This window comes from Hyperoodon ampullatus (assembly GCF_949752795.1).
Source record: "Hyperoodon ampullatus genome assembly, chromosome: 12".
NCBI classification, from domain to species: Eukaryota; Metazoa; Chordata; class Mammalia; order Artiodactyla; family Ziphiidae; genus Hyperoodon; species Hyperoodon ampullatus.
Window position 1 is genome coordinate 39,604,759 of NC_136925.1, and position 27,586 is coordinate 39,632,344.

At 41.5% G+C, this 27,586-nt stretch overlaps 1 protein-coding gene across 2 annotated transcripts in view; it reads left to right on the forward strand.

Moving 5' to 3' along the window:
• Positions 1-27,586, forward strand: part of ARMC2 (armadillo repeat containing 2) — a gene marked incomplete at both ends in the record, with an annotated part of 98,923 nt that overhangs the window by 45,774 nt on the left and 25,563 nt on the right. For both annotated transcript variants that reach the window (XM_079716588.1, XM_079716587.1), the window contains 2 exons: positions 14,357-14,502; positions 18,690-18,789. In XM_079716588.1, the coding sequence (XP_079572714.1) occupies positions 14,357-14,502; positions 18,690-18,789 (246 nt within the window). The remainder of the gene's footprint in view (positions 1-14,356; positions 14,503-18,689; positions 18,790-27,586) is intronic.

A 27,586-nucleotide genomic window follows, 5' to 3' on the forward strand; every position in this document is an offset into this window, starting at 1 on the left:
TGTTAACTTTCAGAGTTTAAGACAGGTCTAGCCTGGAGATTGTTCATGAAGATTGGTAGCTTATATCATAAATATTGTATCTACAATAAAGAAAACAGAATTTAATGACACTGAGTGGACAGTTGTTGAGGATGTGTGTAGACGGTGGTAGCAAAGCCAGATACATTTAGTATGACCAGGGCAGGAAGAAAAAATGTGTTATGTGTTAGAGTTTCATTACTTCTTTTGTGGCAGATTAAATTTCATAGTTGAATTACTTTCATTGGAGCTGCTTCAGGTCTCGAATTCTTCTTTAGAAGAGATTTTACTCTTTAATAGCATTTGTATATCAGATAATAGCATCTTTGGTGTAATAATTGATGAGATTTGAAATGTGCTTGTCAGTTAATGGGTCTTGATCAAGGACTGCGTGTTCGAAGCCTTGGGGAAAGTGTGTTAAAAATTAGATTTAGTCCCTGCCTTAAAGATGCTTCAAGTGTATATGATAATTATTAATTTTGGACTTTGTGGTCTGTCTCCATTTCGAAAAAGACTGTGAAAACCTCCTTTAGTTATGAGTGATTCAGGATTCTACTGGATGTGCCATCTTTTGGCTAGGGAGACTTAAGAAACATTATTTTCATGCTGACAGTGTTATGGAGTTATTTAAATTTTTCCCTCAATGAAAATAGTTATTTGGGTTATATAATTATGTTTCTTGTTAAAATGCAAAAAAAGAAGTATGAGGAAGAGTGTAAAAATCACCTGAATTATTTTCACCCTTAGATAATCCACCTCCAACATTTTAGTAACCATTCTTCCATGCATTTTACATGCATATATATTATATATACTTACATATGTATAATTTTATATAATTCTTGCTTTTTATCATGAACTTCCTCTTTCTAAGAGTTGTTTTTGCTTGTTTTCCGTCACCCTCTTTTCCTGCTTGTTTCTCCTCCTGGTTCTCCCTGTTAGCCAATATTGTTCACACAGATGTGCTCAGCACCTTTTAATACACTCATAGGTTTTCTTTTTTTTTTTTTTAATTTATTTTTATTTATTTATTTTTGGCTGCGTTGGGTCTTCATTGCCGTGTGCGGGCTTTCTCTAGTTGCGGCGAGCAGGGGCTACTCTTTGTTGAGGTGCGCGGGCTTCTCATTGAGGTGGTTTCTCTTGTTGTGGATCACATGGTCTAGGTATGTGGGCTTCAGTAGTTGTGGCACGTGGGCTCAGTAGTTGTGGCTCGCGGGCTCTAGAGCGCAGGCTCAGTAGTTGTGGTGCACGGGCTTAGTTGCTCCACGGCATGTGGGATCTTACTGGACCAGGGCTCAAACCCATGTCACCTGCATTGGCAGGCAGATTCTTAACCACAGTGCCAGCAGGGAAACCCCACTCATAGGTTTTCAAAAATGAAATATTCTGTGCACTTCTCTTTTCTATTTTAATAATACATAGTAAAAAACTCAAGAGACTTATTCTTTTTATTGGCAGCATAATATTCTGTGATGAAGATGTACCTCAAATTCTCAACCATTCTTCCATTGAGATAACTCTGCTTTTAATTTTTATGTAAAAGCTTTTGGAATTCTTGTCTTGTTTTAAAAAGCTCTTTTATGTATATATAGTTGTCCCTCAGCATCCATGGGGGACCTGCCCCAGATACTAAAGTCCACAGATGCTCAGGTCCCATACTCGGTCCTCTGTATCCATGGATATAGTACACCGTCCATGGCTAGTTGAATCTGCAGATGTGGAACCTACAGATAGGAGTGCTGACTGGATATATGTATATGCATTTATATATTTATACATAATTTATAAATTTAAAAATAAAAACAAATATATAAATGTATTTGTATAGAATAAAAATATATAATTAAATCAGTTGGTATAAAGGAGAATTGAGTATTATTGTGACCAAAAATACATCAAATCCAGAGCTAGAACCTCTGGTATGCCAGTAAGTACAGTGCACTTCTCCCTACGCTCCTCTCCTTTCCCTCTTCCCTTGCTTCGGCCTCCTCAAACGCAAACTGACTCAGTGGGTCAGGTGCCCCTTTCTTGTCCCGACATCCTTGCGTCCCTCTAGGGTGTGGGGGAAAGGGCGCTGTAGTATCTCCCTCCTCGCTGCCCACCACCACTCGCCGGGCACTGTCATCATCTCCAAAGCTTTCCTCTGAACCTGCCTGGGATCTGGCGGGGGAGGGTCTTACACAGCCCCAGGCCTCTCTCAGGAGCGCAGTCAGCAGCCCACATCCCTGTCCAGCAGGAGAAAGGGGCCCATTATTGCTTCCACCTGAGAATGTGCTCCTGCTGTGGTCACCAAGAGCCATTTGTATCAACTGTACACTGTCACTATGTGTGTGTATGTTTACAAATTTGGGGGAAGGGTGATATTGTTTTAGGCTATTTCATTTGCAGAATCCCCTGAACTGGACATTCCCTTGTGTTTAATTAAAACAAAGAAAATCTGTTTTGTATCATCCGAAAGTTAAAAATGTAAGCAACTTGACTTCACTATAAGAACAGATGAGGGCTTCCCTGGTGGCGCAGTGATTGAGAGTCCGCCTGCCGATGCAGGGGACATGGGTTCATGCCCCCGTCTGGGAAGATCCCACATGCTGTGGAGCGGCTGGGCCCGTGAGCCATGGCCCCTGGGCCTGCGCTTCCGGAGCCTGTGCTCCGCAGTGGGAGGGGCCACAGCGGTGAGAGGCCCGCGTACCACAAAAAAAAAAAAAAAAAAAAAGAACAGATGAAAATCTCTACTCTTGCGAATGTGTCGCACTGACTGGCTTTTTACCACTTGCTCATGTGCACATTCACCCAAACAGATCTGGCCATGGGCAGAATTGTTCAATTACGCCAGCCTTCAGAACTGGTAACTCTAGCTCAAGGCATTTTTTAAAAGCAACTTTGTTCAATTGAAAAAATAAATAAATGACGGCTGTACTAATAGAATAATGTCTGTAAGCCATAGAGAACACAGCAAGGCAAAAAGATAAAGGCAGGACTTCCTCTCTTTTATGACTTTAACTGCTATTAAAACTTTGCACATGCTGCCATCCGACCCAGTGCTAGAGTCGTCCTGTCTCCTTAAAGCAGCCCTGTTGGAGGCCATTGAAAGAGTAGAAGGCATCTGAAGCTGGGTCCTACAGGTTGTGTAGGATTTGGGAAACTGTCACTGAGGAAAAGGGATACGGTGTGTTTGGGGGCTGCTGAAAAGGTAGGTCTGTCCAGAGCAGAGAGTTCCGTGGGGGAGGCGTGGGAGGTGAGATTCAGAGGCTACGGTCATGGGCCTCGAATACCAGGCTACAGACTGCAGACTTGGAGTAACACAGAACGGCTGGAGGTCAGTGCAAGGGGAGGAGGAGATGAGATCAGAGTGGCAGACAGGTGGGCATGCGCAAGATGTTAAACTGATAAAGGCTGAAAAGCTGAAATGTGGCAGGAGAGTGTGTCAGTGGTACGGACGGATTGGAGGGTTAAGATCTTACACACAGCAGCCCCAATTAAGAGGTGTTGCTGCAGTTACTAGATTTTAGACTGATTATAATGGAGCTAAAGGATCGAGATCAAGGAATGGGCACGAAAGAAAAAAAAGCTCCTCCACAGCATAGGGGCCAGTGATGCTTAGAGGAAAAAATACTGAAGTGTTGAGATTTTTGAAAGTTTCCTTTGCATTGTTTCTTACATATATGTATTTGTATACACATACATGTATGTTTATTACTGCACCACTGACATCAAGAGACATTGATTTCACAAGTGTTTGTGCAGTGGCTGCTCTGTGCCAGGCATGCTTTGGGTGATTAGTAAGGCAGTGGAGGGCAAGAGAGCTGCCAGTAGGGGCCTACTTTTTAAATTTATTTATTTATTTATTTTTGGCTGTGTTGGGTCTTCGTTTCTGTGCAAGGGCTTTCTCTAGTTGTGGCAAGCAGGGGCCACTCTTCATCGCGGTGCGTGGACCTCTCACTGTCGCGGCCTCTCTTGTTGCGGAGCACAGGCTCCAGACGGGCAGGCTTAGTAGTTGTGGCTCACGGGCCCAGTTGCTCTGCGGCATGTGGGATCCTCCCATACCGGGGCTCGACGCATATCCCCTGCATTGGCAGGCAGATTCTCAACCACTGCGCCATCAGGGAAGCCCAGGGGGCCTACTTTTTGATGATCCCCATGTCCAGATAATAGTATTCTGATGCCCTGTTCTTTGACAAAACTCTGGTACTTCCACTAGTTCAGTTCTACCTGTCAGATGCTTAATAGCATTTTGAGAAGGTTGAGAGGATGATCGTTGATGCTCAGAGGGACCAGCACCACTTTCCACTTAAGTGGAAGTATTAATATTCCCAGTCTGGCAAAACTGGAGACAGGAGTTTGTCTGCAAAATCATTAGCGTAAAGAAGGTTAATCTGTGCATGATCACTAAATTCCAGAATGTTAGGCTTTCGGGAGAGCTCCTTGAAACCTGGAAAAAGAGAAATACAGACCAGCTAAAAGGCTAGGCCCCCTAGGTTCCAGCATTAAATTGCATCACCTAAGGAGGTGACACAGACGAAATAGGGGTTTGTCAATATTAATCTCGGTGGATTATCAGGAGGTGTTAGGGTTCATTTCTGGCTTCTAAGGCCCGACAGTTGGGAGGGGATAATACAGGAACTGAGGAAAATTCCTGGAGTCACCTCCATCAGTAAGTCTGTTGTGGTTTCCATCGTGCCCCCCTTCTGGGGACTGGAGAAGAGTCTTTGGTATGCGTCACAGTCGCAAACAAGCCCCAATTCCCCTGGTGTCTCATTTGTCCTCTTGTGTCTTGAGGACACTATGTACAAAGCTGCTTTACTGTAATTGAAGAAAATCTCAAGGTACTCACATTTACAGTTAGGTAATTTGTAGGTATATAACGTAACTATTAAACCCAGGTTGATTTAAACTAATGTTCCTATTTTTATGGATTCCTTTGTATTTCCAGCCTTTTCTTCTTTACAGCCTGACCCACTTGATTTTGAGTTCAATTCTTACAGAAATATATCCTTTCCCTGCTTTAGACTTAACATTTTTGAAGTTAGAACTGTCTGGCACCCCCCCAGATAACATGGTTTCTTTCCTTTGTCTTACACCTGGTCTCTCTTCTCTGACCTCTAAACCTGCCACCCAGAGGGTCCTTCAAGTCCTAATCTTTCACCCTTCTTGCTCAGTACAGCTCCACTGTCCAGTTCTTCCTTTTTCTAAGCGGAAGTTTCTCAGGAAGGTCGGTCTTCCCACCCCTTGGCAGTCCCTCTCCTCCACTTTGGCTCTAGAGTGTGGGGAAAAGGAGAGTGAATTAAACAGAGATTTGACCCTGGGTAGCTCAGAAAATGATAATGTTATTGTCAGAAATTAGAGGGTTATGTAAGGGAACTGATTTGGCGAGAGGAGGGAGGGAAATTATGTAATTAGCCCTCGTGTAAAACTTTAAGGTGCCAGCAGAACAGCCAAGTGGGACTGTCCGGTAGGAAACTGGAGAGAAGAACCCATGCTTAGCAGAGAAAGTAAAGCCAAAAAAGCAGACTTAGCATCATCTACATGGAGTTGACCGTTGAAGTCGAGAAAAGACAATGATACTACTCAAAGGGAGAGTAGAGAGAGAGGGTAGGGCTAGAGGAGGGCTGAGGACAGGTTCCATAAAATGGCCAGATGTGTGGAATAGGGAGAGACAAGAGAAGTGACCAGAAAATTCAGAAAGGACAGTGTAGAAGAGGGTAGAGCAAGGATTGGTCAGCTTTGGCAAGTGCTACGGCAAGCACACGGGGAAAGAGGAATTCCGCTACCATGTGGGGCAATTTGAGTGGGCAGGTGGGGTCGCGTCCTGTTGCAGGGGGTCTGTCCGCACTCTCTTTAAATCTTAAATGATTTCTTTATCTCTACACTTTTAAATTAAGAGATGTTTTGATACAGTTGGGTTTTTGTTTTTTAATTTCTAAGCCCTAGAGTAAACTCCCTGCTTTGGCTGATGCGAGTTCGCTCCTGTATTGTGTATTCCACGTCCCCAGCACGCGGTACCATCGTCTTCCGGAGCCCTGATGGTCCCTCTGGCTTTGTGCCCGGCGGGGACAGGGCTCATTGCTGCCTCGTGGACTAGTGACGGGAGCACAGGCCTGAACTGGCGGTTCAGCGCTGACATTCTGTGAGCCTTGCCCTCCTCATCTCCCAGTGACTGGCCATGCCTGGGGTAGAGGGTAGTCAGGAGAGTTAAACAAGATGATCTATTGAAGCACCTAGAACAAGACATGGCACGTAGATGGCACTCAGCAGAAATTTATTAAACAAAGTGAGATCAGAATCACCAAAACTTGAAGCTTCAAAGAGCAATTATTTCTGATAAGAAAAAATTAATCACAACAATTAAGATGACAGAGTTGAAGATGGATTTCATCTTTGTGTATTTTGTGTGTGTGTGTGGCTTTCCTTTTTATCTTTTATTCTGAACTCAGTATAGGTTCACAAGATGTTGCAAAAATAGTAGAGGGGTCCTATTTTCCCAATCACCCTGCTTCTCCCAATGATGACATCTTACATAACTGTAGGACATTATTAAAAGGGGGAAACTGATATGGGTATGATACCATTAACTATTTTACTTATTTGCATATTATTTTTGAGATTCGGTGAGTCTCTTTTTTTGTCACAGTCTTTAGTTTGGTTATTAGGCTTGCTAATTTTTTAATGATGTATTTGTTAGTGGGAACGGGAGCTATTTCTACTTATGAGGTTTCCTTCCTATAAAGGAATACCCAGTAGTGTAAGTGACCACTCAGTCATCCAACTGGCATGAGAGAGCGGGCAGTCAGAGCCTACTCTTCCCTTTCCTGGGAAAGGGCTACATATAGGCAACTCTTGTTCAACTTTGACTCTCCACGGATGGCATACCTGAAGACTTGGGGGGAGTCAGAGATCCCAAACATGTAACGCCTTGGGCTTTGAATTAGAAATAAGAGACTAAGGCAGATGGGGAAGAAAGTTGAAGGATGTAGTTTATAGCTGAGGTGGGTGTGCTTTCTAATCCTGAACCCCTGAATCAGACTTGCCCACCCAGTCACAGGCCACGCCTGCCCCAGGAGGAGCAGAGAACACCTGTGCTCACCAAGCAGGAAGTGAGGGGTGGAGAGTGACCAGGAGATGATGCTAAGAAAAGTCACCTCACAAGGAAGGAACATCAGGTGTGGGAAGTAAGTATTCCTATGCCACCTGCTTCTGGGGAGAGCCATTTGCTTTTCAATTGCTGTCATATCTGCTCAGTCTCATCTCTTCCCTGTAGACATATTAGTTGTGGCAATAAAGAAATGTCACTAACTTTAACATGTAATTCTGAAAATCAGTGTTATTACTCTGTAGTTCTTAAAGCATTACCTTTTTCAGACTCATTTTCTTTATTTTACTGCTCTGGCATTCTGTATAGTTTAGATGACATTCAAATTTCAGCTGTATTGATACATATAACGGCCACAACTGGAAGAACCAGCTACCTACTCATTTTACCAAGGTGTAACTGACATAGTGGCAGTAAATGGAGAAACAGTAATAAACATAGGCAAATGTTAAATAAGAGTCTCAAAGTAGGGCACTGGAGCTTGAGGAGGGCAGAACCATTTCCCGCAGAAGTAGGACACTCATGGTAGGAATGTGCCAAATAGGCTCCACAGCCAGGCACCAAGCATTACTGAGGATTGTGAATTAATATTACTTTCACATGCATGTATCTTAACTCCAAGAAAATGCTTAGGAAGTTTTGGAACTAGTGGTTTCATGTATATAGTGGCATCTTACAATTGGTTTCCTTTTTCTCAGGCAGAACTGTACTAATCATACATGAGACAATATGAAACTTCTTGGGTTACCACATGGGCTCTGGTTTTGGCATATATGTGGTCTCAATTGGGTACAAATCCAGAAAATGAATATGCTTTCATTAATAGAGGGAGATGGTTTTGCTGAGGTTGGAAAATGGTGTGGCTTTGGTCTTAAATCATTTGACACTGTTTGTGGTCTCTGGCGGCTGTGTTTATTCTTTCACATCATCAGCGGGAAGTGAACCATTTTGCAGTTGGCAGTTAAGTTGAGATAAAGCTCTAGGGATTTTGGTTATGGATATTCCAGATGATTGAGCAATAAAATGAATGCTTTTAGGAGACAGTCAAATGGAGCTGGGGAGACAACAGATGAGGAGTCGTTAGAGCACCAGATGCCCATCTACCTGGAGCTGGTAGACTTTCTGAGCTTCCGTTTCCTCATCTGAAAATTGGAGCTCAGGATACCTTTCCTGTCTACAACATTCAGGGAGCAAATGCGATCAAGCTCACAAGATAGCTTTATAAAAAATAAAGTAGCTGCTCATATTTTTTTCATAATAGCATTCAATGTATAAAAATAAAATGACTCATGATGCTAATTTTGGTAGAGGAAGCATAATAACTTTCAGACTGTTAGTGCAATTTTCAATTGCATTATGTTCCGAAGTTTTCTTTGAAAGCCGGTTTTTTGAAATTGGGAAAATATTTCTCCAAGGAATAATACCATGATTGACGGTGAAGTTCCCGGGCTAGCCAAAGAGCCTGTTCAATTTCTGATGCACCTAAACAGGAATTCTGTGGTGGGCTGTGAGCTGCAAGCCCCTCCGATCTGGGCCAGCTCTGATGGCTGAATGCCTCCTAGGGCAGAAGAATCTGGTGAGTTCCCTGGGGACTGAGGACTCTGATGGAGGGAGAGTGCAAAGGGAGTAGAGAAGTCATCCACTCGAGAAATGAGCAGTATATGGAGGCCCAGGTGGACCAACCAGCCCTCCCCACCATGCACCCACCCCCCTGCAGTAGAGAATGCTGGGGATGAGGCCACAGCTGCTGGGCCTGCACTGTCATTCTTAAGTTCATTGATATAAATCAGGAGGGCCTCATATTTTAAGGCAAATATTTCATGTGTTTGCTTAGGTTTTTCAAATAATTAATAATTGGAAACATAATTTAAAATCGATAATGAAGTACCTAAATTGATTTTTTTAATGCTAAATCTTTTGAATTCTAATTTTGCTTTACTAAAATGCTTTTTGAGCCCTTATAAAATAATCACTTCTTGATAGAATTTTTCCCTTTAAAATGGGTCTCCCAATGTTGACTGCATGGTGAAGACTTTGAGGCCCAACTAGTTCAGTGTGAGATAGGACAGCTTTACCAAACTCACCAGGTGTTTTACCTGGAGATGCTGATTGAGGTTGGGGCCCAATCTGACGATCAAGGAGTTTGGGAAAACCCAGCTGCCTCAGGAAAAGTGAGCACCACAAAGCTGTAGAGTGTGTGTGTGGCTCAGTCATTTTCCAGCAGTAGATTAGCAACCAGAATCACACCGGCATGTTTCTTCCCTGATATATACCAAACATTTAGGTCCCCTTTTGTCCCAGACATCATCTAACAGCTGCTAATAAGCAAGGACACTTAAATTTTTATCAGTCCTTTTTGTGGATTACCAGTTCCATATTCTTCTCATTTTTCTTCTTCCCACTGGTTGCCTTCTGACTCAGTATATCTGTCCCAAGGGGTTGCACATTTAAGTGATGGGAAAAAGAAGAATGGAAACTCCTGTTTTTCAGTTTGCTATTTCTTGGTGAGATGACAGTTAAGAAGTTGGGAATTGTTCCAGTAAAGTCCTTTAGAAGCTAAACAAGCATCTGTATATGCATCTAACTTGTACTTCTTTTTCTTTTTTTTGTCATAAAGTATTTTAGATGGCTTAAAAGATTGTATGCAGTAAAATAGAAGAGTACATAACTCAGTGGAATTAGGAACAATATAAACTAGAAAGGAAAGTTAAGAAAGGAACAGATACATTTCTCCCAGCATGAAGCTCGGACTTCGGTGAACTCCTGCTATGGGTGCAGGCCCAGTGGGTGGGCTTTCCTGCGGGGTGGAAAACAAAGACTCAGCGGCAGAGCACACAGCTCATTAACAATTTCTGCAAATATATCTCTTTTAAAAAGTTGGAGCGAGGCTGAGAGTTAGGTGGGTTGACTTGGAATTTGCCTTTACTGTTACCACAGTATTTAGCTAGACTCTCCTCCCACTGATCTGTTTATATTTTTCCCAGAAAAAGCCGCTTGTCTGTTCAGCCCCAGCCCCTCCCGCAGTGAGATCATTGGCTCACAGCCAGTCTTTCAAATGGGGGGCCTTCACGGCTGCATCTGCCTGGCGACCTCCTCCTGACCCTCCTCCCCAGGGATTTAAGCTCTGGTTTACCACCAGGCCTCTGCTAATGCCGGGGCACTTTCTTGTCAGAGGCTTCTTAAAGGGGAAAAGCCTCCTTTTCTGTCTCCCGTCTCCCTTGTCCCTTCATTTCCTTCCTCCTCCTCCTTTCCTTCTTTCCCCTCCTCATCCCCTCTTCCTTCCCTTTTCCTGATGTGTATCATCCAGTAAGATTTTTTATTTTTATTTTTATTTTTTTTGCGGTACGCGGGCCTCTCACTGTTGTGGCCTCTCCCGTTGCGGAGCACAGGCTCCGGACGCGCAGGCTCAGCGGCCATGGCTCACGGGCCCAGCCGCTCTGCGGCATGTGGGATCTTCCCGGACCGGGGCACGAACCCGTGCCCCCAGCATCGGCAGGCGGACTCTCAACCACTGCGCCACCTGGGAAACCCCATCCAGTAAGCTTTTTATGGGCATATTTATTGTCCTCTGGGTAGGAAAAGGAATAAGAAACTGTTTGGACTGTGGAGGAGCTCACAGTGGGAGAGAAGGTACCTGAAACTAGTGGTTAGGAGTCTGTGATGGGTGTGGAACAGGAAGGTCTGTTCACCTGGAAGAGAAGCAATCAACCGCTGAAAAGTCTTCACAGAGGAGAAGTGAGCCTGAGCTGTGTCCATAAACCCGAGCAGGAGGTGGGCAGGTTGGAGAAGGGGCGGCAGAGTGTGATGGAGGGGGACATTCGGGGCAGAGGCAGCAGTCCCTTCAAAGGCTTGGAATTGTGAAAGGATGAGGAGGTTGTGTATGGTGCAGAGTCTGAAAGATGGAGAGGGAGGAAAGGGGAGGTGAAGGGGATGAGCTTGCGGGGGGTGAACCGGGCTTTAGAGAGTGAATAGCCTTTAGGAGATGGATTTTGCCCAGTAGGCCACCGGAAGTCAGAGGAAGTCTGAACAGGGAAGGTTGGGTTTCAAGATGCTCCCTCTGGCGGCAGGGAGACGCTGTGGGGAGTTGAGCCCAACAGTGGAGGGAGTGGAAGGAGCCCATGCAGGGAGTGTAGAGTTTGGGAGAGAGATGAAATGGGCTTAAACAGAACCAGCAGCCTTGAAGATGGGAAGAAGAGGTAGATCAGGTGATTAATCAGCTGTTGAAAGGGAAGGAGGGAAAGGAGTTAGGAGCCTAGGAAGGAGCTGCTGTCGTGAAGGAGATGAATAGGGAATACACTAGTCCCCCTCCAGGAAGTCCACTTTTCTCTCATCGATTATTTTTTTATTCCTCCGCTCCTTTTATTTTTTTTATTTTTATTTTTTTTTATTTTTTTTTTTGCGGTACGCGGGCCTCTCACTGTTGTGGCCTCTCCCGTTGCGGAGCACAGGCTCCGGACGCGCAGGCTCAGCGGCCATGGCTCACGGGCCCAGCCGCTCCGCGGCATGTGGGATCCTCCCAGACCGGGGAATGAACCCGTGTCCCCTGCATCGGCAGGCGGACTCTCAACCACTGCGCCACCAGGGAAGCCCCCTCCGCTCCTTTTAAATCATCTTAAAGTCCATCTACCTGAGATATTGTCTGGTTCATCCATGGTTTTCTGAATCCCAACCTTTCTATTTATACCAGTGTTTCCTTTGTAGGTATTAATCCATTCGTCCATTCCATCAACAAATGTTTATTGAGGACCCACTGTGTGCCAGGCACTAGATTTGGGCCTGGGAGGCACAATGGTGAAAAGACAAAGTGTATACCCTCACTGAAGCTTCTAGTATAGAGAAATAGACAACAAAACGTAATATTAAATAACCTAACATAAAGTAGTTTGTGAGGGATGTGTGGTATGAGATGAAATTTGAGGAGTTGGCAAGAGTCAGACCATACCAGGCCTTGTACACCAAGGCCAGGAAATGGAGTCATATTCTAGGAGCAATAGACAAAAAGCCAGTAGGGCTTAGGGTGACAGAAAGCAGAAAGGCAAGTTCTGGAATGTGTCTGAAGTTTTGCAACTTGAGACACTGTGTTGATGGTAGTGTCATATATTGAGGCATCACTATGTATTTTTCGAGTGCATGGTATATGTTTCATGTATATTATTCTACTAGCATCACAACTGACAAATTTGGAAACATTCAACTCACTCAACTCCCTGTACTCCATATAATGTGATTGATACAAACAGTAAATAGATAGGGATTTAAAATCAGGTGATGTGTCACATATAAATGTGTGCTTCCACTCTTGATTTGGGCCATTTATAAAAGTTATGTATTCGGGGCAAAAGAACCATGAGCTGTCTTAACTTTTGCTAATGAGGTGAGAAAAAGGGTTGAAAGGGAGAAAAAAACCCCACCAAAACTGAGGTTGAAACAAGAAAATAAAAGCTCCTAAGAAAAGTCTGGTCCCTCCTGCTGACAGCGCCCCCTGCCAGAGGTTGAGTTGGGAAGCCAGAAGATGACAACGGATTGAGGTGCCCAGTCTGTGAAGCCGTGGGGGCCAGGGAAGGGGAGGCGTTTGTGTGCACCGTGGGTGGAATGAGTGTTCCGTGATCTGCCACCGTCTCTGTCTGGTTCAGGCCAGGATTCACTTGGGCATCTGTGCTCTTTGGTGTCGGAGTGGGGAAGCCTCTGAGTCTCCCTTTGGATTGACATAAACCAGCAGTGCTCAAGTGCCTGGGCTGTCTCTGAAGAAGGAGAACAGGTAGAGCCAGGTCCGATGATGAGAATTTTCCATTTTATGGCAGTGATGGCTTGAAGTGCCTAGAATGGTTTGTTAGCCTTCCTTAGCTCAAGAGACTGCGTTGTAGATCTCTGGTAAAGTGGAATGGTAGAATAGTTTGTTTCCCCTCCAGTGTTTTGGATACTGAATCTTTCAGGGAAGAATTTACTAAATTGCTGCATAATTGAATTGACTACAAAAGACTTGCACACATTTATTTGAAGCATTAATTTTATTTTCTCTGCTTTAGAAGGTAGTGGGTTATATTTTAACAAAATCTTTTTGTTGTGGTTGTTACAAGGGAAAACTAATCAAAGATACATGTCATCTTAATAAGTGTTTTAAAAGTTTATTAATTATGGCTTTATATTTACATAATGCTCTACAGTGTACAAAAACAGTGTTACATTTTTTCCACCTGATACACACAACCCTGGCTGGTGAGCAGGAGTTGTAACCCCCTTTTCACAGATGAGGAAATGGGGAAGCTGAGGAACGAGTGAGTGCCTCAGTCATTTATTTAGGAAGAGATTTCAGACTTGAATCTCCATCCTTTGACTCTACGACCAGCGATCTCCCTTCTTCTGCATTTTGGGTGTGAAGACCCACAACAAAGGCGGGGATGGGACCCATGACTTTTGAGCTCCTGTTAGTTAATCAGCAGTGGCAATGCCACTCATGCATCTCATCTCACTGAATCCTAATAACTCCAGGGCAATTATCACCATCCCCGCTTTACTGTTGAGAAAAATGTGCTCTGGGAGGTTAACTAACCTAAACTGGTGAGTGGTAGGGCTGGGATTTGACCAGGCCATCCAGCTCCCAAGCTGACTCTCTTAACCAGTAGCCTGCCTGTACTATCTCACGAGGAAAGATCACCCTGCATATTTAAAATTATTAGATAACAGCAACTTTCGTTTATGGATTTATTAAATTGTTCTCCACTTTCAGACAAGGGTTAAAGTACATAGCTTTTCTGAACATTTTTTACAAAATAAAATAAATTTGCAAGACATCAATCCTTGCCACTTGGAAGAGAATGAGACTAACAGTCTTAAATATTCTTTGGCTACAGCATTGTCATTTGATGGTATTTATAAGAATATGGAACAAGGAATTTCTGTTCTGTGGAACTCATGTGGCATGTCACAGGGTCAATGGATGATCTTATGACTTCTACTAAACCCAGATGACGATTTGCTTAACCCTGGGGTTTTGGTATACTAATTGCTTCTTAACACGAATATTTCATTCATTACTTTTGAACCAAAGTAGGCTTTCTTTGTATTCATTTCTTGGTTTTCATTTTGTGCTACTTGTGCATATAGGCCCATGTTCTCTGATGGGAGATGCATAACAGGGCCTCGGTTTAGCTACTGATGTAACGAAACTTATGGTATGAATTATGCTGTGCCGATTAGTGTTGCTGTATTTTCTAATTTTTAAAAATGGCACTAATGTGTTTTTTTTCATAGATGACTGCTACGCTGAGAAACTTGGTTGACTCACCACTAGCAAGAAGTAAGTTGCTAATCATCAGTGCCCTTCCCCAGCTCTGCACGGTGATGGGACAGTACATAGATGACAAGGATGTCTGCACCAATGTTGCCAGAATATTCAGGTAGGTAGACTAGGAAAACAAAGTAGCCTTACAAAAATGCTAATGTTTAGATTTAGGGGGTTATTTTTAATATTTGTATGTGTGACTGGCAAGGAATCCTGTTTTTGCTTTTTTTTTTTTTTTTTTTTTTTTGCGTTATGCGGGCCTCTCACTGTTGTGGCCTCTCCCCCCGCGGAGCACAGGCTCCGGACGCGCAGGCCCAGCGGCCATGGCCCACGGGCCCAGCCGCTCCGCGGCATGTGGGATCCTCCCGGACCGGGGCACGAACCCGCGTCCCCTGCATGGGCAGGCGGACTCTCAACCACTGCGCCACCAGGGAAGCCCTGTTTTTGCTTTTTATGTCACCTCAAAGAAAAGGTAAATCTAGTGTCCCGAGTTTTTAAAAAATGATTTAAACTAATGACTTCATTTCTTATGTATTTCTATTGTGATTCCAAACTCATTGATTTTAAGTTACTGTAACTAAAGTTGTGAGTTGTCCTAGTATTTTTACAAAACAAACAAACAAAACTTCCTCTCAGCTTATTGGAGATAAAAGAACTATATCACAAAACATGGCAAACCTTCTGGTGCGCTTGGAAACAATGCTTACGGATTTTAACTGAAAAAGGAGGCCACTGCTTAGAAAGACTGATCTGACTTAATTTGTAATTGAAGGTCATTTTATTTCAGTTGTTTGGCTGAACTTTGGCTCACACATTCACTAGTCATGTTTATACTTACTTTTCTCCAGAAGCAATGATCACCTGAATCCAGGCTGCCTCAAAGCAAGATGTGGCTAAATTTCGGAACTGTCTTTAAATTATGCATTTATATTTCTTCCCTCACTGCTCTTTGCCATTGTTTTTACATAATGATCCTTCTCAAGAGACCCGGGCCTTTCTTGAACTATAATATTGTAGTTGTTTAATGAAATACAAAATTTCCTGAAGACTGAATTGGTAATTGACCCCAATATGAGGATGTGAGTCCAGCTTTGATCTTTTAGCACTGTGCTTTCCTGTCTGGGTACTTAATTCTGGGTACTTAGTCCCATTTTGAAGCACTATAAAATCATAAAGAGTTTATTTTTGTATATGGTGGCATGTAGAGATCCAATTTAATTTTTTTTCCCACGTGGACAGTTTTCCCAGCACATGTTATTGAATACACCATCCTTTTTTCACTGCGTTTGAATGCCTAGTCAGTAGAACACGAGGTTCCATATACTTGCAGGCCTGTTTGTGGACATTCTGTTTGGTCTGTCTTCAGACCAGTTCCATGCTGTTTTTACTATTCTGGATTTAAGTCTTGCTGTAGGATAAGATGAATCCCTCACTTCTTTTCTCCTTTAAGATCCAAATTCTTATTTTCTCTTCGTCATGAATTTGAGAATCAGCTAAAGTCCATGACAGGAACTTTGGATATTTTTTCATGAAACTACATTGACTGCATAGAGTATCTGGGACAGACGTGGGGATGATTGATTAGCATCTTTATGATATCGAGTCTTCCATCCATAAACATTTGTGATGTCTTCTTCTTTTAATAAAATTGTATAACTTTCTCCAAAAAGATTCTGTACATCTTTTGTTAGATACATTTCTTCACGGCGCTTGCTGCAATTATGAATGCAATCTTCAAAAAAAAACAATTCTAATGAGTGTTGCTAGTGTATATGGATAGTATTGATGTTTGCTTATTAATCTTGTATCCAGAACATTTTTTTTTTTTTGCGGTACGCGGGCCTCTCACTGTTGTGGCCTCTCCCGTTGCGGAGCACAGGCTCCGGACGCGCAGGCTGAGCGGCCATGGCGCACGGGCCCAGCCGCTCCGCGGCATGTGGGATCTTCCTGGACTGGGGCACGAACCCGTGTCCCCTGCATTGGCAGGCAGACTCTCAACCCCTGCGCCACCAGGGAAGCCCCAGGACATCTTGATTAACATTAGGTCTAAGAGTTAGTCTATAGATTCTCTTCGATTTTCTATGCAAAATATACGCAAATAAGTCTACTTTTGGGTTTTTTCCCATGATTACAACTCTTGGCCCATGTCCCCACCTTTTTCTTAGGTGCATGGCTTAGGATGTCCAATACAAAGTTGTGAGAGTGTTGAACCAGCTGACTTTCTCCTGAGTTGAAAGGAAATATCCTTGTGGTTTTGCCAGTTGAAATTAATGTTTGTTGTAGGTTTCTGTAGATACCCTTTGACAGTTAAGGAACAATTTTCTCTCATTAATGGATTTTAAGTTTCCTTGAATACTTGCCTCAAATGTATTTTGATTATGTGGATTTTCTTAACAGATTTTCTCATGTTAAGCCATTATATATTGCTAGATTTGCTTAACTAATATTCTGTTTAGTATTTTTCATCTATGGTTATGAGTTACATTGACCTGTATGTTTCCTCTCTCATACTGTCCGTGTCTGGTTTTAATGTCAAGTTTATACCAGCCTCATAAAATGAGCTGGGATATATACCAACATTTTCTCTCTTCTAGAAGAATTTCTGAAAATTAAACTTACCTGTTTCTTGAAGTTTGTAGAACTTGCTTGAAAGCTGTTTTATCCTGGTGTGTGTATATGTGTGTGTGCATGCATGCATGCATGCATGTGTGAATGTCATTGACAACTGATTCACTTTCTTTAATAGTTACATGTCTAGTCATATTTCCTATTTCTACTTGATTCAGTTTCTAAAAGTTACATTTTTATAGGAATTTGTCCATTTAAGTTTTCAAACTGCATAAAGTCATCCCAAATATTCTATTATCCTTTTAATCTCTATTGCATCTCTAATTATGCCCCTTTTGTTTATATTATTTATTTAAGAAATACTTATACAGTGCCTACTATGTGCCAGGCAATGTTCTAAGCACTTTCCAGATACTAATTCATTTATTCCTTATAACAGCTTTAAAAGGTGGGTACTATTATTATTATCTTCATTGTACATATGAGGAGACTGAGGCATAGAGAGGTTTGGTAGTTTTCCCAGGGTCACACAGTCATGATTTAAACCAGGTAGTATGGCTCTAGAATTCATACATTTAAAAGCTATGTTACACCGCCTCTTCATTTTGATATTGATTTTTATTCCTTATTTTAATGATTTGTGAGGTTTCTCTTTTTCTATTGATCAGTCTTGCCAAAGGTTTGACAATTTATTAGTTTTTGTGAAGAACCAACAGATTATCGAACCACTCTGTTGTATGTTTATTTTGTATTTTATTCCTTCTGTTCTTATCCTTAATAATCCCTATCTTCTATTCTTTTTGGATACATTATACTTTCTTCTGTTTTGATTAGAAATTCAATTCCCTTCTTTTCAGCTTTCTTAAGGTTATAAATTTTCCTCTAGCTACTGCTGTAGCTGCATCTCAATTTTGATTTGTAGTGTTTTTGTTATTATTCAGATATGTGTTTTTCTATTTTCTTATTTATTTGACCCATAAGTTATGGGTTTTTAAATTTCCAAAAGTAAGTTTTTTAAACATTTTGTTTTTCATTGATTTCTAATTTAATTGTACTTTGACCAGAGAATGTGATCTGAGACACTGGTTCTCTGAAAATTTACTGAGACTTATTAATGGCCTGGCACATGATCAAGTTTTTAAAATATTAGTGATGTTTTACCTATTAATCTATCACTTAATGAGAAATTTATGAACATCTCCCAGTTTGAGGTAGGTTTGTCAACTCCACCTTTTGAGTTTCATTGTTTTCTTGCTTTTGAAAATTTGAAGCTATTTTCAAGGCTTTTTGCCTTAAGGTCTATCTTGCCTGATATTAATATACCACCAACAGCCCAGTATATTTGAGCATTTTAACATTTACTTCTACTGGAGTCCCAGGAGATTGACTGGTTGATATCCAGCCAGATTTTGTGTAAATTTCTTAGCTTGTGTTTTCTGAACCACATGGGCAGTGTAAATTCATACCTTGTACATGTGTTAGAGGCTTCAGGTTTCTCTTTTTCAAAGAACTTGAAAAAAAATCTTCCCTCCTCCCACTCTATGCCTCTGGAGTCTAGAGCAGACAGTGCACCTCCTTGAGGCTTCTCTGGACTGGTGTGTACAGTATTTCCAGACTGCTTTTCATGCACAGAACAGTGCTTTGAAGGTCTGCATTTAAAGTGACCCTAGGTATAGTCGAACTTTATTGAAAAACAAAGTTTATTTTAATTTTTTCCATTTGACATTTCTGCAGCAAAGTTACTACTTATCATGACTGCTGTGTAGCCTTGGCCAACTACTCCAGATGTTATGCCTTGTTTTTGAATCTGATAAACAAATACCAGACGAAGCAGGTCAGTTTTTCATACATTTAATTCTTCAATGTGTCTTTGCATTGGTGTATTTGTGTAAGCCCATGTTTTTTTTGTTTTTTTAAATATTTATTTATTTGGCTGCGTTGGGTCTTAGCTGCGACACGTAGGCTCAGTAGTTGCAGCCAGCGGGCTTAGTTGCCCCGCAGCATGTGGGATCTTAGTTCCCTGACCAGGGATCAAACCTGCGTCCCCTGCATTGGAAGGCAGATTCTTTACCACTGGACTGCCAGTCAAGTCCCTGTGTAATCCCATGTTGAATGACTTTATGTTTTGAATGTATAGTTTTCTATTAGAAGCTTCCATCCGATGTGTAACGAGCTTCCCCAGGAGGCAGAGTTCCATGGAGGAGGTGGGGAGAGAGTAGTTTGAGGGAGAAATGGCCTCAGTAGGATGTGGATGCAGTAGGAGGATTCACAATTTGGGGTGAAGGGTGGGTGGACCCCCCCAGTGTTGCTCCTCCCAGTGATTTGTGGACCCGTACATGAGAGGCATCTTTGGGTGGGGTGGGGTTAACCGGGTTATTTCCAGGCCCCACCCCAGGCCTGCTGAGCCAGCTGGGTGCACATGGGCCTAGCCATCTGCACTTTAACAAGAACTGCAGGGACTCCTGATGCAAACTAAAGTTTGGGATCTCCTATGCTGGATATAGTCTAAAGATTCTTCTGGCCCTGAGATTCTCTAATTCCTTGACACTGCTGTATTTAGAAGATGACATTTCTAGGTAAGTATTTAAAGGAAATAATTTGGCTTTAATGGATCGGACAAAAATGTGTTTAGCTGTTTAAAAAGAAAAAAAAAGGAACTCACAAATGACTTCCCCTTAATAAAATTATAATACTTAGTACAAATGTTAATTTTTATTATAAGTTTTTGAATATTCATTAAATGCAGTATATAAATAAAATGCTTAAAGTGACATCAACTCTTTAGTGGAGACAGTTTATACATGAAGACAATATATATTCATTTGAAATACAGTAAATTTTCAAAATCACATAGTAGGTATCACCAGTTTAAAACCAAATAATTTATATATAAGACCATTTTAATATAAAGCTTTGTGTTTATATTAACCATATCAAAACCATCTCAAAATATAATCCCTGTTTGCCACAAACAGCATTGCACTTATTCTTACCCAGCCAAGTACTTCTGCTCAGAATGACTAAATTTGTCATATTTTACACTATTATCGGCTATTTATTAAATGGTTACTAGTGTCTTTTTGGTTATACAGATGTTAGAGAAATTTCTGTGCTCATATTACACCATTACTACATTTTAAAGATGATAAAACTTTGCTTAAAGTGTTAATGTTTCTATTAAACTTTAAAAAACTGATTCACAAATAGGCACTTGAGTTCCTGATTCTGAGTATTTGGATTACAAATGCTTTCCCTTGTGTATTTTGTATTTTCTTTAAATTACATACCTTGAAAGATTTCCTGGTATAAGAATTTGCTGTGTCAGGTGGAGAATGAATTTGATTAATGTATCTTAAAGTAGTCACAGTGTTAATTTAAGTGTCCATTAAGCATTTATTGATTTAGATTTTGGTACAATATATTACCAGAACCCTAATCTTTAGACAAGTGAATTAACCCCATAGGAGCTTAGGCACTCCTAGTCCTAGTTTTCTTTTTTAAGGAAAAAATTAAAAGGGTAGAAAAGATAGTTTGCTATAACATTAAAAGAAACTTTTCAATATTATATCTAAAAAGGGATTTAGTTATGGATTTTATTTTGTAATTTTGTTTTATGGGATTCCTTTATGGGTTTTAATTGTAATATTATTTTACCATCATTGTTTCTCTTTTGCTTTGGTGTTTTGATCATGGATGACTTAGATTAGACATAACCGGAGAAGATGTTTTCAAATGTGGATGAAAGAAAACACTTCTGTTTTACAGTTTGATTTCAAGTTATGTCATAACCTGTAATTTGTTTGAAAAGGAAGAAAACCTATCATTTCAGTACTGACAAATATCCCTGTTGTCTTACGGCATTATGAGCACATAACTGTTTCTCTGATTGTAGCTTAGATGATGGTCATATTTAATAAACAGTGAAAAGTCCTGGTATCCTGCTAATATTAGATACTTGAGATGTCAGTATGGTTAAGGATATGCTTTTTCTGTCTCAAGGGACTAAATGTCTTAAAGTTTAATTGGCATAAAATTTTAACGCACTTCTTACTGAACTACTTTTCACTTTGGACCAATAGTTGTCTGTAAAGCAAAATTGGTGTTTAAAGGCCATATTCTTCTCTATTGATTTATGTTTTAATTTTGTGTTCCTGTTAAAGTTATTTTGGTCCAAAGAAGAATAAAGAGCACCTTGCAAACTAAGTACAGTAATATGTTGTTTTCAGAACCATCAAGGAAATGTGTAATTTATCCCCTTAATCACCAAAATTATTTTAATCATTGTGGTAAAATCATATTCAAATATATTGCATATTTCCTTGCCTTCTTAGAGGATATTAAAAATAATTTAACCTCTTCTTGATGCCAAAGGTCAATATTACAGGTATTAATTGTTACTCTAGAGGTTACTTGTTCTACATTGGGAGCATGAGTCTATTGATAAGGTTCTTTAAATGTCTGTGTCTTCTTCTTGTAGATTTCTCTCTCCCTTTCCGTGGTTGTTAACTTTGCCTTTGGTAATCATTAACTGTCTTTTGCAATTATTTGCAATTAGCAGGGGAACCTCATAACCAAACTTGTTAAAAGTAACACCTAAATAGTCTAAAAATTGAACATGAATAGGTTCTTAGTGAGAAAGGCTGGAGGGACTCTCTGATGAAGTTTCTCTTGTCCCTTCTCATCTTCAAAAGCCAATTCATGTTTCAAGATGTAGCGCTCGTGTTCCCTTCTCTGTGAAGCCTTCTAAGACCAGCCAATTTTTCCCTCATCAGTGCTTCATTTTATTTTTATTTTTAAAATGTTTGTAGCAGCTTTATATGTAATAGTCAAAAACTAGAAACAACCAGATGTCCTTCACTGGATAAATGGCTAAACAAACTGTGGAATATCCATACCATGGAATACTATTCAGCAATAAAAAAGAGTGAACTATTTATACACACTACAACTTGGACGAATCTCCAATTATGCTGAGTGAAAAAAAGCCAATCCCAAAATTTTACATACTGCATGCATCATTTTGAAGACTTTAATGTAGCTAGCACACCCAGTTAGTATAGCCAGAGCTCAGGACCCAAGCAGTATGTCCCTAACCTCAACCATTTCACTATTATTAAGAAAAATTAATGAAAACTTAGAACTAGGGTGTGGGGTAGGAGCCTAGATGTCCTGACAAAGTCATTCTGGGGCATTAATGGGCGGGGCTTAATTCTCAAGGAGAATATATCTTTGTTTAAACTTGCTGTTTACTATTTGATTAGAACCCAGACACTATAAAGTTACACATTAATTTGTAGATTTCTCTCTGGTAGACAAGATAACCTCAAAGTTATGTTTTGTTACCTTTAGGCTATTAGCCAGGTGTGTATCTAACCTAGTAATCTTAATTCTAACATTCTTTTTAATGCCTGTAAACGGCTCCCCCCCCCCCCAGTTCTTTGATTGTTCTTGGAGCCCACTTTACCACTGTATTGGCTTCCCTCATTAAATAATTTTTTTAATGTGTTAATTTTATATTTCTATGAGAGCCATGTTAACTTTTTAAAAATTATACTTTGACGCTATATTGTCTTTTACTTATGTAGAAGAATGAAATACTACAGTTTTGAACCATCTTTGATTTTTTTCTAGTAAGAAAAAATATGTATAATTCATATTTTCCTCAAAACCAAAATATTTTAGAAGAGCAGGGAAATTGTTCAGGCTACAAGGAAGTAGTTATGTGTCCCAACTATTTCCTAAAATCACTAACCAAAAGCTCTCATAGGTCTTTGTAAATATTTCTACTGTGATTCTCCAAATGGTTATCATTTGCGTGGCTACCTCACCCACTGTTGGGATTTCCTAAGGACACAATCTTTGTCTTTATAAACTGAGATGACTCTTGGCATAACAGACTCATGATTAAAGTGCTGAAAGAATGAATTTTGAGTATGTGAGATGCTTTGGAATCTGTAAAGTATTATACAGTATTTTTTTTTCTAGTCGTCTAGTACTTCTTCCTTAAATGTTTACTTTCTTCTTCCTACTTTGGAGGAGGAAATAATAATTTTCCCCACATTTTTCACATTGGTGGGCTGCCATACACAATGGCAAAACAGAAATGATGGATCTTAAATTACTTTGGACCAGCACAGCATCTTAGGTTCCTGTTCCCCTTGGCCCAGGTGACCAGTTGGATAAGATTTGTTTTTCCTCTTTGCCTAGAGATAAAAGTGATTTTCAGAAACCGCACATGACATTCTGATGTGAGTGTATTAATCTTTGGTGGCTCAAACTTTGCTCCATCTGAGGTTTACTTGGACGCTGAGGCTTTGAACTGATCTTTGAAACATACACCAGTCCTCCAGCAACTTTTAAAATAGAGTTATTACTTCCTGGAACTATTTTTGTTTCAGCTCTAGGAAATGTTTCTCTTAGGCTAACTTGGATTGTGGACACATACGTACTTCGGAGGCTTTATAGTCTCTTAATGTACACAGATATCACCCAGGGATTAATAATCAGAAAGAGTCTATAGACTTTGTTTTGAGAGGTTAGTGTTGCCTTTGTCTTAGAAGTCTGAAGACTACATTGGCAATTGGGAGATTTCATTTATCTGGGCCTTAGCCATAACATAAATCATGAATCATAGTTCATGTTATGGCTAAGTATATTTTCAAAGAACATAGAAACAAAAATCTAAAACAAACAAAAACAAAAAGAAAAATCCTCTCTTGTAATAGATGAACTGTCACCTACACACACCTCTTTAAGTGTTTTTTATCAACCAGGTGAGGAGCTTGGCAGGAAACTGCCCAGCCACTTCCACAGTCCACCCGGGAGGAAATCCTGCTTGGAACTGGGTAGTACGAGAGCTGATGGCTGATGGGAGAAGTAGCATATTTCCTCCCCCATCCGATGTTGTTTCCCATTAAAGGAAAAAAACAAACAAAATTGTTTGAGAAAATGTCAAAAGTAAAAATTGTTTTCCTGTTTTTTTTTTTTTACATTATTCATATTCATCTCTTTTCAAGGGTAAAGTCTGACTTCAGCATATGAGAATGGGTCTTTTTGGTAAGTCCTTAATCTGTCTCTATTGAGTCAGTTGATAATGAAGGGTAGGAGGAGCATTTTCACTTTTATTTTCTACACATCTGTGTTGTGGGAATTACTTACAAGGAACATGGATTCATATTATTTTTAAACATGATATTATAAGAACAGTTAGTAGGTATTAAGGTGGTGAGATTTCTATGTCTTTCTTGACTTGAATCAGTGTCTCCTAAACTTGGGGAGCTTTAAAAATACAGGTTCTCACAGGGGAACTCTACTCAGTGCCCTCTGATGACCTAAATGGGAAGGAAGTCCAAGGAAGAGGAGATATATGTATATGTGTGGCTGATTCACTTTGCTGTACAGCAGAAACTAACACAATATTGTAAAGCAAGTATACTCTAATAAAAAAATAAAATACAGGTTCTCAGGCCCCACCTGGGAGATCTTGATTCAGATCTGGGACAGGGCTCAAGAACCTGTTTTTAAGAGGCTGCACAGGTGATTCAAATGAAGAGCAGGTTTGAGAACCTGTGGTATAAATTATTAAGGTGGCTCCTGAAAACAATATTTTCCCCCATATCGACAGCAGAGGGTTTTCTACAAAACCTCAAGAGATTTTAAAGTGATTAAAACAAAGCAGCCACACAGGGTCAGTCTTTCTCTACAGGCATGTGGCTGAAACTGAATCTCCCTCACAAAGTAGGAACCAAATTAGCAAGACATGCCAGGTGTTGGTGTAGGTTTCGCCAGCGAGTGGTGATAACCACATGCCTTGTGCCTTTTGCAACAATAGCTAAGGAGCACTTTCTTAGCCAGAGAAAATGAGATGGGTCATTAGACCCTTCCAGGAATTTTCTCTGCCAGATTTGTGTCCAAACAAGTCATCCTGAGACCAAACCCAATTTGATAACTAGGCCATCGCACCGATGGGGCTTCAGGCACCGGTCAGAGTGGGCTACGGGGAAAGGTGAGCACGGGCCCTCGGGACCCTTGAATTGGCTGCAGAAGGGAGGGTTCGTTATCCTCCGTTAGCTAGACAAGCACGAGCTGCTGTTGATTCATTTGTCAGTGAAACAACCACCAAGCTTTATGTCTGCTTTGCGACATTTCAGTAGATAGCCATATCTTAACCGTGTAAGTTTGCAACAGATAAAGTCCGAGGGCGATTTGTTCATTTTAAATAACGCATGGTTTGGTTTATAACACCCCTCTCCACACACAGCCCTTCAGTGACGGGGGCATGTCAGAATATGATGGCTGTGGTATAAGCCAAGGGTTTCTAGTTATCAACAGTCTCAGAGAAAAGGAATCCACTCCTCCCAGCTCTAATGAAGGACTTCCCCAAGGAGAACAAGGGAAACTTCTTTGGCTCATGTCTGTCTAGGAGGTTGATTTGTCCAAGATCCACGGTCCAACTAGTAACTCCCAGTTCCCACACACACAGAACCTGAGACCGAAAAATGCAGCACTTCAGTCAGCTGGGTGCAGTTTGTAAGCTAGACTCTAACATTAAGTAAAGCATCTATTTAGAATGCTGACTGAAATTCAATTAAATGGCAAATCTCATTTAGAAATAAGCACATATTGTATGCTTTATGGTATAAACTGCGTTTGGTACAACCAAATGTGCAAACAGATGGGCCTAGTGTCGAAGGCATGGGCAGGGGCTGGCCATAGCAGCCTTGTGAAGCAGACCCGCCTCAGGAGGTGCCTCTGACGTCAGCGTTGCCACATTTAGCAGCTCAGCAAAATACGTTTGGGTTTGCTTTTTTGGAAAAACGTGGAAGGATTTTCCCCCATTTCTTCTATAAATATCTACTGGGCAGGAGATCTGGTAAAATGCCTTAAATAAGACTTATAAGACTGGCACTATTTTGCAAAGGTCACAGTCCAAAAGGAATAACCTTTAGCTACATTCCCATCACTTGTGTCCATTGAACAACTGTCTGTCTAACCCTCTCCACTTTTAGATATGGTCAACTTCTTGTGTTTCTTTTTTTAAATAGAACCTCCAAATGCAGGGCAATCATCAGCACCTCAGAGAACACTGTCTGGGAATCCCCTGACATGTCCTTGCTTGTGTTGCTTTTAAAGTCATGCCTCTCTCATCCTGTTTAGAGCTCTTTCTGGGCAAGCAGCTGTCTCCAGCCATGAGGAACACTGTCTGATTTGGAGCGCTCAGGCAGCGTGATGTCGAAAACGAGACCTGGAATGTCTGGAGAGTATAGGCTGAAAGCAAAAACATCTGCCCTTTTTGGAGCTGTTCACCTCCAATGCAGCCACAGCCAAGGAGCAGGCCAGAGATAGCGCGACCTCTCTCTCCCTCCCCTCCATCCTCTGTGGGGCCGGAGAGGATTGGTGAGGGAGGCGCCTCCACCCCTTCCCCTGGCGCCTTTATATGGTGACTTGGCTCCCCGCTTGCCCTCCGCCTCCTGCCTGGCAGGAGCGCGCCCTGTGGCTCTCTTCCCGGCCCCTCTGCAGGCACATTCCCAGTGGGTGCCGCGAGCGTTTGGCTGAGCTGGCTCCTTTTTTCGGCCTTGGCCTTGGTCTGTACCCCTGACCGGGCGGGCAGCACAACAAGCCCTTAGCTTGTTCATTCTTTCCAGCTCCTGCTGCTTTGCCCTTGTGGAACTGGCTCTTTCCCCCACTCAGCACGGAACCCAAATGCCTGATTTATGTCTGCTGACTTAAAAAAGAACTGAGCCCAGTGAAATTCTAACATCGCCCTGGTGCTTTTGAGTGATAGCCGCATTCAGAAGCATACAGTGGGCGCTTAGTAAACGATTGTTGACGGAATGGATAGGTGGATGGAAGCATCAAGGATAATCTCTTCTGGTTTTCAAATGATTTTCTACTTAGATTCTGGTTTTGAGTCTCCAACATCTCAGATTCTTCCGCTCTGTATGGCTCAGCGCTTCAGCAAACCATTGACCCACTTTCAGTAGCCTAAGGTTAATTAGCATTTCTGCAGCACTGCAGTCTGTCTTCCCGATTGGTAAAATGTATCTGTTCTTCAAGCCACCTATAAGCTCAATTAATGTTGGGGTTTTGTTTGAGGGTGAGAAGTTGGATAAATGTTGCAAATTGCAAATCCTGATTGAGCTCTCAGATCCAGATCGCATGAGAGCTTTTTTTTTTTTTTTTGTACGCGGGCCTCTCACTGTTGTGGCCTCTCCCGTTGTGGAGCACAGGCTCCGGACGCGCAGGCTCAGCGGCCATGGCTCACGGGCCCAGCCGCTCCGTGGCATGTGGGATCTTCCCGGACCGGGGCACGAACCCGTGTCCCCTGCATCAGCAGGCGGGCTCTCAACCACTGCGCCACCAGGGAAGCCCCCGCATGAGAGCTTTTTAACCCAGATTTAAACAGGGCACCTTGATTAGTTTAATTTTCTGGTTAAGAGAGGGTTCTGATTTTAAGTACGTTTACAGCTCTTTCAGTTTCAACCCATTCTTGAAAACCTTTCTCAAATGTTTTCCTTGACTTCGAAGAAGTAGTCCTCTCCCAAGTAAGTAATGGAGTCTGCTGGACATCGTTGATTCTTTCTGTGACAGCTCGATATATTTCCTTCCCCATGGTCAACATGATGTACGTG